At 45.0% G+C, this 11013-nt stretch overlaps 1 protein-coding gene across 2 annotated transcripts in view; it reads left to right on the top strand.

Annotated features, from left to right (window-relative positions):
- ABCC5 (ATP-binding cassette, sub-family C (CFTR/MRP), member 5) overlaps nucleotides 1–11013 on the top strand; it is a 97115-nt gene that overhangs the window by 67293 nt on the left and 18809 nt on the right. For both annotated transcript variants that reach the window (XM_011945810.1, XM_011945811.1), the window contains exons 21-25: nucleotides 358–511; nucleotides 601–729; nucleotides 3172–3358; nucleotides 4238–4327; nucleotides 7224–7413. In XM_011945810.1, the coding sequence (XP_011801200.1) occupies nucleotides 358–511; nucleotides 601–729; nucleotides 3172–3358; nucleotides 4238–4327; nucleotides 7224–7413 (750 nt within the window). The remainder of the gene's footprint in view (nucleotides 1–357; nucleotides 512–600; nucleotides 730–3171; nucleotides 3359–4237; nucleotides 4328–7223; nucleotides 7414–11013) is intronic.

Raw genomic sequence — 11013 nt, 5'->3', positions numbered from 1 at the left:
CAGGATGGTCTCGATCTCCTGACCTCGTGATCCGCCCGTCTCGGCCTCCCAAAGTGCTGGGATTACAGGCTTGAGCCACCGCGCCCGGCCATGTTACTTTGTAAAGGGGGAAAATGTTTAAAGCCGTGGGGCAGGAAGCGAACCAAGAAAAGGGAGTGTGGAGTAAGAGGATTTTCTTGAGACCAAAAAAAAAAAAAATTCAGAGCATCCAGGTTTCTAAATTTTTCTTTGATCAGACTGTTTAAAGACAACACAAACTTCAAATAGAGATTTTGTGGAACCTCTTTTTGTTTTTTTCCATTTTCAGTTCCATTTTTCCAAACTGTCTGACACTTGCTCCTTTATTGGTTTCTGCAGTTGATGTGCGGCTGCCGTTCCAGGCTGAGATGTTCATCCAGAACGTTATCCTGGTGTTCTTCTGCGTAGGAATGATCGCAGGAGTCTTCCCGTGGTTCCTTGTGGCAGTGGGGCCCCTCGTCATCCTCTTTTCAGTCCTGCACATTGTCTCCAGGTAAAGAGGAAGCATTCGTGTCTGCTGGGGTCACGGAGAAGCTTGAGTTGCTGCGAAGTGCTGTGACACAGAGCTCATTCTCTCTCCAGGGTCCTGATTCGGGAGCTGAAGCGTCTGGACAATATCACGCAGTCACCTTTCCTCTCCCACATCACGTCCAGCATACAGGGCCTTGCCACCATCCACGCGTACAATAAAGGGCAGGAGTTTCTGCACAGGTTTGTCCTGATGGGGACTAGAGGCCTCAAGGGGGAGTCAGCATCCCAGCCAGCACTTGATACATGTCTGGGAGGCTCTTCAAGGCCAGAGATGGGGATTATAAAGCTCATTACCAACGGTATTCATGATTTAATGGAATAATCTCTGATTAAAATCCAATTGTTTGGTGGAACTCCTTTCTGAGCAAGTGAGAAAACAAAACCACAGATTTGGGCCGCATGTGGTATCATGTGCCTATAGTCACAGCTACTCAGGAGGCTGACGCTGGAGGATGGCTTGAGCCCAGGTGTTCAAGTCCAGCCTGGGCAATATAGTGGACCCCATCTCAAAACAAAATACAAAGAAAAAACCCCACAGATTAGGAGTGTATTGGCCTTTGGTCCTGAAAAGCTATATTTCATAGAGTTTTGCTTTTTCTTTTAAGTAGTAAAAGGTAGTCATTGACATTTGAGTAGATTTTATTTAAGCATAGAGTATTGTTTATTTGTGAAACTTATGTACATTTCATTGTGGAGCTTTGTATTAATAAGAGATTGGAACTAACTTAAATATTCTTCAATATAAGACAGGTTGAATAAGCTATGGTACATCCAGAGTACTATGTGGCCCTTAAAAAGAATGAGGCAGCTCTATAGGTACTGATAGGGAATGAATATCAGGCTGGGTACAGTGGCTCATGCCTGTAATCCCAGCACTTTGGGAGGCCGAGGTTGGTGGGTCACCTGAGGTCGGGAGTTTGAGACCAGCCTGGCCAACATGGTAGAACCTTGTCTTTACCAAAAATACAAAAAAATTAACCAGGCATGGTGGCAGGCGCCTGTAATCCCAGCTCCTTGGGAGGCTGAGGCAGGAGAATCGCTTGAATCTGGGAGGCAGAGGTTTGAGTGAGACCAGACGTTGCCACTGCACTCCAGCCTGGGCTACAAGAGCGAGACACCATCTCAAAAAAATAAAAATAAAAATTTAGAATATCTCTGTTTTTTTTTTTTTTTTTTTGAGATGGAGTCTCGCTGTGTCACCCAGGCTGGAGTGCAGTGGCGTGATCTCGGCTCACTGCAAGCTCCGCCTCCCGGGTTCACGCCATTCTCCTGCCTCAGCCTCCAAGTAGCTGGGACTACAGGTGCCCGCCACCTCGCCCAGCTAGTTTTTTGTATTTTTATTAGAGACGGGGTTTCACCATGTTAGCCAGGATGGTCTTGATCTCCTGACCTTGTGATCCACCCGCCTCGGCCTCCCAAAGTGCTGGGATTACAGGCTTGAGCCACCGCGCCCAGCCTAGAATATCTCTAAAAGGATTTAAGAAAACCTGTTAGTTGCCACTGGAAGGGAGAACTGGGTAGCTGGAAGATGGGAAGGAGACAGACTTGACTTTTCATGGTAAACCTTTTGTAACTTTTAAATTTTCTATTCTGTATATATGTTGCCTATTGCAAAAGTTAGGTAACTATTTTTAGAGAGAAAATTGAGAATAGAAAGTTTAGAAAAAAATATTTTCAAAATGTTAAATGACTCAGAAAAATAATTCCTAAACTTTAAGCGGAAAGGAAAGTGAAATGTACTAAATACATACATGTGTATATACCTACACACAGTAAATGTAAGTGCATTGAAAAAAACTGCTGAGAGGAAATGCAGCAGAATATCAACTCTGGTTTTAACAGGGTGATGAGATTATTGGAATTTTACATCTTCCTATTTTTATTGCATTTTCTAAATTTTCTCTAAAGATTACACATTTTATTGAAAAGAGGAAAAGTGATTTTTCAAAGCAAAGCACATCTGCACAGCAGAACTTCCTACTCTGGAGTTCTAGTTGTACATGGTGCACTGAGCCTTCAGAGGGGTCTGGTCTGCTCTCTGGGACCCCTACTGATGGCCGTGCCATGCGCCTTCAGTAGCAATCAAGGTTGCCTGAGTCCCTTTTGCTGTGGTTTATCTCGCTTCTCCTGGTGCTTGGCTCCACAGGTGGGGAACAAGTGCCATTCTGCACAGTGGCGGTGTGTGCACACACTTACGGTGTTCCCATATTCACTCTGAGTTTCTTTTCCCTGGTCTTGAACCATTTCTGCTGTTGGCGTTTATAACCTTTCTTTCAGAAAATGCCCTCTCACCTAAGACATTTTTCTAAACTGTGACACAAGCCTCTTTATTCAGTCTCTTTTCCCATGCTTACTCTGTGCTGAGGTAGATGTTTTTCCCTAACATCTTTAATAGGATTTTTTTTTTAAAGAGTAACTAAGATTAGAAAAACTTAATGTCCTCCTGTGCATGTGGCCTAGAATACCTCCAGAATTCCTAGAATACCCTCCTTGAGTTTCCAGGGCATTCTCTCAATTAGCAACAGGACGTATGTGCCTTCCATCCTGTGATCACTGAAGCTTTGACCGTGTGCAGGGTTGTGTGGTACTTTCTTTGCTCATTAGGTGTTGTCTTTCTCACAGGTACCAGGAGCTGCTGGATGACAACCAAGCTCCTTTTTTCTTGTTTACGTGTGCGATGCGGTGGCTGGCTGTGCGGCTGGACCTCATCAGCATCGCCCTCATCACCACCACGGGGCTGATGATCGTTCTCATGCATGGGCAGATTCCCCCAGCCTACGCGGGTCTCGCCATCTCTTATGCTGTCCAGGTCAGTCTCTGGGATAGGAGCGTCACCTTTGCTTATTTGAGTCCTTCCTGTGCTGACGTAAAAGAGGCATGATTGGTGGAGGCTCCACCCTGAGCTGTTATTTCACCTCTGGACCCCTAGAGTTGCTCGTGGTCTGATTTGACAGTAACAATCTGGATTTGACTGGGGCAGGTAGGGATAGGAGAGAGGTAAGTGTGGAATCCAGGAATAAAGGCATTAAACTCTGTTCCATGTGTGTAAGAAATAGTTGCTATTTTCTTCAAAAAGAAATGTGATCTTGAAAATAATTTCTTACTTGTGTGTTTCTATGTTCACCACCATTTTCATCTCTGGCCTCTTTCTAGTCTTCTAAGAAATATTATAGACTATAATATTTATTTGACAATTGGTTGGGGAAGACAGTGCTTTATATAGACTGTTTTTAGACTCCCCAGTCTGTGGAGCTCGAGGGCTCCAGATTCACTCATTTGCCAGCATTATGTATCTGATTTGACTTTCCTGGAAGCATTGTTACTAGTTGCTCATAGGTTGATATCTCCATTTGTTGTGACTCCCACAAACGGGCTCAGATACAAGTAGGAAGTCCGGAAGTGAATCAGCTGCAGATATGTGTTACTGGAAATGTAAAGATGAATAGAAAGCCTTTGGGTACAAGAAAGTGGTTCCAGCAGCACCATAATACTGCCTGCATTCACTGAGCATTGCAGTTGATGGGGTAACAGGTATGTCTTCAAAGCTAAGAGAACGACTAGGTCCCTAAGACCAGCTGCTGCATGTGCTCAGTTCTTAGTGATCCTCTAGATGAAGGAAGTTCTCCAGCATTGGCCTGGCACGTATTGAAAATGAATTATCTCTTTGATTGTTGTTTTCCATTATCAGTTAACGGGGCTGTTCCAGTTTACGGTCAGACTGGCATCCGAGACAGAAGCTCGATTCACCTCGGTGGAGAGGATCAATCACTACATTAAGGTCAGACTGCTATAGGCCTTTTACTGTGATCTGACTCCTCCTAGAGTCGGTTTATCCTTTGCTGCCTCAGCTGGGTGTACGAGGAGGAGGCTTGTGTTCTCTGCGTATCTAATCCCACAGAATCTCCAGCAGTCTCTCCACCGTGCTTGGAATAGGGAAGAGATTACCGTAAGAGTTTCTAAGTATATTTGTAATTTATGTCGAGTTGAGAACTTCATTGGCTAATTTCCAGAACGTTCAGAATCTTGTCAGTTCAGCTTAACTGACTAATGGAGCATTTTCCTTGCACTGTTTAAAACCATGTATTGTTTTAATTCTTACTGTAGTCCAATTGTTCTTAATCGGGATGGCCATCAGGACCCCTGAGCTTTTGACAGGACAAACGTGGCCTCAACTCTGGATTCTGTTGCAGTGGATTGGGGTAGGACCCAGGCTTCTGTAGTTTGAAAAACTCTAGCTAATTCTAAACTGCTCTCCCAGCTTACAAACAAGTAAATTTAATTGATACTGAGAGTATCCAGCTCTTCCCACTTTTCCCCAGGAACCCCTTCTGTCTCGCCATGGGTGGCAGGCATCTTGCTGCTGTCCTAATTGGAACTCTTAAAGTGATTTCCTACAGGGGTGTCTTAGTCCATTTCACACTGCTATAAAGAACTACCTGAGTCTGGGTAATTTATGAAGAAAAGAGGGTTAAGTCGCTCACAGTTCCGCAGGCTTAACAGGAAGCATGGCTGGGAGGCCTCAGGAAACTTACAATCATGGCGAAACGTGAAGGGGAAACAAGCATATCTTCCCGTGGCAAAGCCGGAGAGACAGAGAGAAGGTGGAAGTGCTACACACTTTCAAACAACCAGCTCTCCTGAGAACTCATTATCATGAGAACAGCAAGTGGGAAATCCGCCCCCTGATTCAGTCGTCTGCCACCAGGCCCCTCCCCTCACACGTGGGGATAATTATACAATTCCAGATGAGATTTAGGCGGGGACACAGAGCCAAACCATATCAAGGGGTGTCCAATCATTTGGCTTCCCAGGGTCACACTGGAAGAAGAATTGTCTTGGGCCACATGTAAAATAATACTGATGATAGCTGATGAACTTAAAAAGTCTCATAATGTGTTAAGAAAGTTTACACGTTTGTGTTAGGCCACATTCAAAGCTGTCCTGGGCTGCATGTAGCCCAAGGGCTGCAGACTGGACAAATGTGCTTATAAAGAAGCAGCATTTTAAGTAGTTAGATTCTCAAATTGAACTCAATTCTTAAGAGTTATCTGTTTTATTGAACTGCTGTGAGACTTTACAAGCGTCTGTGTCATTGTTTATATGTGAAGAGTATATTCTGAGTTCCCAACACTTGACTTTGAAACATAGTTTTGAAAAGTTAACTTTTTTCTTTTTTTCCTTTTTTTTTTTTATTTTTGAGAGAGGATCTTATTTTGTCGCCCGGGCTTGAGTGCAGTGGCGTGAATACGGCTCAGTCCAGCCTCTATCTCCCAGACTCAAGTGATCCTCCCACCTCAGCCCCCTAAGTAGCTGGGACTACAGGCATGCACCGCTAGGCCCAGCTCATTTTTGTATTTTTTGTAGAGATGGGTTTCGCCATGTTGCCCAGGCTGGTCTCAAACTCCTGGGCTCAAGCGATCTGCCTCTGCCTGCACCTCCCAAAATGCTGGGATTATAGACAGGAGCCATAGTGTCCGGCCTGAAAAATTTCTCTTTCACTTGGGAACTGAGTGTATGTAAACTGGATTTTCTAATAGAGATGTGTTTCACTGATTTGCTTTGACAGTGAACCTCCTTAGTGGTGGAATATTTCTTAAGCTTACAAATGAGTAACTTTCTTATTCTCAGAAAGGATGGCAGGTGGCTGCCCAGTGTATCTAGTAATAGCTCTTCTTTAATATTTAGAAATTAGCCTCTTTGCACACTGTCCTGATATGTAGATGACCCGTGTGTACATATGTGCAGTGTTTGAGTTAAATGTTATGGTTGGTGAGAGCCTCATGCTGGAGAGGTCAGGATTACGGTCAGTGGTGGTACAAAGTGGACTCTGCTGAAACCGGTCACATTTCAGAGGCCTGCTCTCCCACTGACTGTCCCAACACAGAGTCCTTCGAGCTTGGAGTTTTGGACTTCAGGCTTAAGCCCCCAGAGTGCTACAGTCTTTGGCCCTTACTTCCCGCATAAGGCTATATACTCCATGGACAATTGCCAGAGAGTTTTAAAAGATCATGAAATATGATTGTTGATGACAAAAATTACCCAAGCAGTTATATCACAGCATTTTGAGCTGGAATAGATTCTCAAGATCATCTAATCCAGTCTCCACAATTTGCATAAGAAACTAAGATGCAGAAGAAGTGGTGATCTGTCCAGGTCACACAGTGGCAAAATTAGAATTAGAGTCTGTGTCTCCTGGATTGACCAAGATGTGCCAGAATGCCAGGATCCAATTAGATGTTCAGTAAATATGAGTTTTCTTCCATCGGATTTAAGCCAATGATTATCAAATGGTAGAATCCTATCTCAAAGAATTTCAGTAAAAACTGCTATGGTGGAGTGATGGAAGGCCTCGTGTCTGCCTGTGTCAGTTTTCCCTTGGCCCCCAAGGCAGCTTTGTGGAAGAATTCCTTGAGACAAAAGGTAGTCCAAACACCACTTCCCGCCCCAGGCTGCTGCTAGTAGCCATAACACTTAGTAGCCATTGTGCTCTGTCTCTGTCTGGTTTAGTGATAATAAGCATTTACTGCCAAGGGATTCTTTCCTAGCAAGGTGACAGGGTGGCAGCTACCTCGGTGTGGCTACTATATGGTTCTCCTGGTTTTATTTCTCTGACAAAGCCTGCAGCTTCCCAAGAATCTGTGGTCAGTCTGAACCGGCCACTTCTGTCTCCCCAGACTCTCTCCTTGGAAGCACCTGCCAGAATTAAGAACAAGGCTCCCTCCCCTGACTGGCCCCAGGAGGGAGAGGTGACCTTCGAGAATGCAGAGATGAGGTACCGAGAAAACCTCCCTCTCGTCCTGAAGAAAGTGTCCTTCACGATCAAACCTAAAGAGAAGATTGGCATTGTGGGGCGGACAGGATCCGGTAAGGATGTGCAAAGCCTTCTTTGAATCCATTGGAACGTAGCAGTTTATGAAATACCACTTTCATCCCTTTAAACCAGATCCTTGTTTGTTTGATAAGCGATTAGTGTCTCAGCCCCTTACCGAAACCAATTTTCTAGGTTTATTGTTGACCCCGCTTTGTTAACATTGAGTGCTGTTCCCAGTCATAAATGTGCACATTCTCAATGCAAAACACTGGGGCACACAGCCAAGTACGAAAGAGGAGCAGCACCCACAACTCTGTCACCCAGAGAGAAGCACTATAACATTTTGGTAGCTATCTTGTTAGGCTTCCTCTAGTAATATGTAGGTTTACAAAAATGAGGTCATTGACACATGCTGTTTCATGGTCTCCTTTTAAAACTATCAGTAGGCCAGGTGCAGTGGCTCATGCCTGTAATCCCAACACTTTGGAAGGGCGAGGCGGGTGGATCACCTGAGGAGTTCAACACTAGCCAGAACAACATGGTGAAACCCTGTCTCTACTAAAAGTCCAAAATTAGCCAGGTGTGGTGGCGCATGCCTGTAGTCCCAACCACTCAAGAGGCTGAGGTAGGAGATTGCTTGAACCCGGGATGCAGAGGTTGCAGTGAGCCGAGATCATGCCACTACACTCCAGCCTGGATGACAGAGCGAGACTCCATCTCAAAAAAAAGGAAAAGAAATGCGTAACTGTAGATCCTTTAGATTTCTAGGGTCAGGACTTGAGTGATTTACTTCTGTTTTTTGAGACGAAGTCTCACTCTGTCGCCAGGCTGGAGTGCAGTGGAGCGATCTCGGCTCACTGCAACCTCCACCTCCCAGGTTCAAGCAATTCTCCTGTCTCAGCCTCTCGAGTAGCTGGGACTACAGGCACGCCAGCTAATTTTTTGTATTTTTAGTAGAGATGGGGTTTCACCATGTTGGCCAGGATGGTCTCGATCTCCTGACCTCGTGATCCACCTGCCTTGGCCTCCCAAAGTGCTGGGATTACAGGGGTGAGCCATCACACCTGGCCCCTTTTTTCTCACTTTCATTCCTGAATCGCATTTCAAAGATTGAACTTATCTTCTTTTACTGCCTTTTTATCCTTGTATAAGAGGTCTTTGATTCAGTTTTCATTAACTTTCTAGGCTGTATGCTTCTTTGGCATCAAAACTCTTCTAGCTTTTTACCTTGCCATTAAAAAAAAAGAAAAGAAAAGAAAGAAAAACGCTATTATCTTTTCTGGCCAATTTATTTTAAAGAACTTTCTAAGGAAGAAAAGAAAAAGGCCATTTCCTCCTCTCTGTTTGAGGGAATGACTTCATGTCAAAACAAGACTTTGCTCCAGGTCTTTCATGCTGGAAGGGAATCTTCAGCCAAGCAGGGTGGCTGTCCCCAAGCCTTTTTACTGTTCTCTGCCTTGAGCCCCTCTGCTGCATTGGTCCCCAGAGGTACACGGCTCCCCTGAAAGCTGACCGATGTCCCTTGTTATGATTTCCCTTTAACACAGGTGAGACAGGCAAAACAGGCACCACAGCTTCATTAAACAGTAGTTAGTGACAGAAGAGAAATAAACAAGGAAAAGAACATAGCAGCCGGGCATGGTGGTTCACACCTGTAATCCTAGCACTCTGGGAGGCCAAGGTGGGTGGATCACCTGAGGTCAGGAGTTTAAGACCAACCTGGCCAACATGACGAAACCCCATCTCTACTAAACATACAAAAAGTTAGCCGGGCGTGGTGGTGGACATCTGTAATTCCAGCTACTCGGGAGGCTGAAGCAGGAGAATCTCTTGAACCTGGGAGGTGGAGGTTGCAGTGAGCCGACATTGCACCACTGCCCTCCAGCCTGGGCAACAAGAGTGAAACTCCATCTCAAAAAAAAGCCTGATTTACACTCTGTCTTAACAGAGCTTCTTCCAGGTTTCACGGGAAACTTGGAAACTCTTCTGTGGTCATTCATGTCAGTCAAGGACTTCACTGCCTTTCTTACCGGCACATTCCATCAATGCAAAGATGGTCAGATTCAGAGGACTCTAAAGTCTTCCAGTCCAGGTGGTCCAAATCTACGTACCTTTTGTTGAAGTGGAACAACTTGAACCATTGCTTCGAGCACCATTCCTTCCTTGGCTTAGATTTTTTTTTTTTAATTATTTATTTATTTAGAGACAGAGTTTCACCCTTGTCTTGTTGCCCAGGCTGGAGTGCAGTGGCGTGATCTTGGCTCACTGCAACCTCTGCCTCCTGGGTTCAAGTGATTCCCCTGCCTCAGCCTCCCTAGTAGCTGGGATTACAGGTGCCCACCACCACATCCAGCTAATTTTTTGTATTTTTAGTAGAGATGGGGTTTCACTATGCTGGCCAGGCTGGTCTCAAACTCCTGACTCAGGTGATCCACCCGCCTTGGCCTCCCAAAGTGCTGGGATTACAGGCATAAGCCACTGCACCTGGCTCCCTTAGCTTAGCTCTTAAAGCACTGCCTTGGCCCAGAGGGGGTGTCTCCCTCCCCTTCTTCTATCTGGGAAAGGGGCCAGGAACTGAGTCCCCCAACTCTGAACAGAGTCATTCATTTCTTTTTCTTTTCTTTTTTATTTTTTTTTTGAGAGACAGAGTCTCGCTCTGTCGCCCAGGCTAGAGTGCAGTGGTGTGATCTCGGCTGTGGAGTAGCTGGGATTACAGGCACATGCCACCATGCCCAGCTAATTTTTTTTTTTTTTTTAAAGTAGAGACCAGGTTTTGCCATGTTTGCCAGGCTGGTCTCAAACTCCTGGCCTCAAGTGATCCACCCACCTTGGCCTCCCAAAGTGCTGGGATTACAGTGAACCACTGTGCCCACCGGCCTGGAGTCATTCATTTCTAGGAGAAGAACTATGCTGCTAGACAAACCAGGTTTCCTAGCTTGTTTCTGGTAGAAGGATGTGGAGATTGTTGCATTAGGAAGATGGGTCCTAATATACTCTCCTAATACAGCTTTTTCCAAGTTCCTGGGCGTTACTTCTTCCAAGTTTTATGGGTGTTTTCAGGTTCCCATTAGGCTGTAAGACAGAAGTATGCTCAGGGGACAGATCCCGACAGTGGGGTTGTGGCTGTAGACACTGGGGCAAGGTGGGCTGTTTGTGCCCTCCGTGAGTGCTGAAGAGACAGCATCATGGTGATCTCGATGAGGCCCTCATGAGAGGTCTTTTATGACATGGAGGCAAAAGAAGGGTAGGAGGGTCAAGAACCAGGCGTTCAGCCAAGGAAAATGATTCAACAGCTAAAACACTGTAGTTCTAAATCTAAACCATGGAACCAAGTTGCAGAAAGGTAGACAGGACTATGGCAAACTTATTTTCTTTTTGGCACTATAGAGAGAGCACCTTTTAAATGTTTATATCCTTTGACATAGTAGTTTCAGTTCTAAGATTCTTTCCCAAGGAAATCGTCTGAGGTAGCAGTAAAGTTTCAGCACTAAGATATAGGACACAACGTTATTATAAGTTTTACATAAACTAAATGTTCGCCCTAAGAGGGCTGATTGATCAAGAATATGTCCACATGATAGAATATTGCAACCACTAAAATTGTATCTTGAAAATGTTTTTTAAAATGGTTGACTGCCTGTTATACAATGCTT

This window comes from Colobus angolensis, unplaced genomic scaffold (genome assembly GCF_000951035.1).
Source record: "Colobus angolensis palliatus isolate OR3802 unplaced genomic scaffold, Cang.pa_1.0 Scaffold245, whole genome shotgun sequence".
Classification (NCBI taxonomy): domain Eukaryota; kingdom Metazoa; phylum Chordata; class Mammalia; order Primates; family Cercopithecidae; genus Colobus; species Colobus angolensis.
The sequence above is the reverse complement of the archived record's forward strand: the minus strand, read 5'-3'. Positions and strand labels throughout refer to the sequence as shown.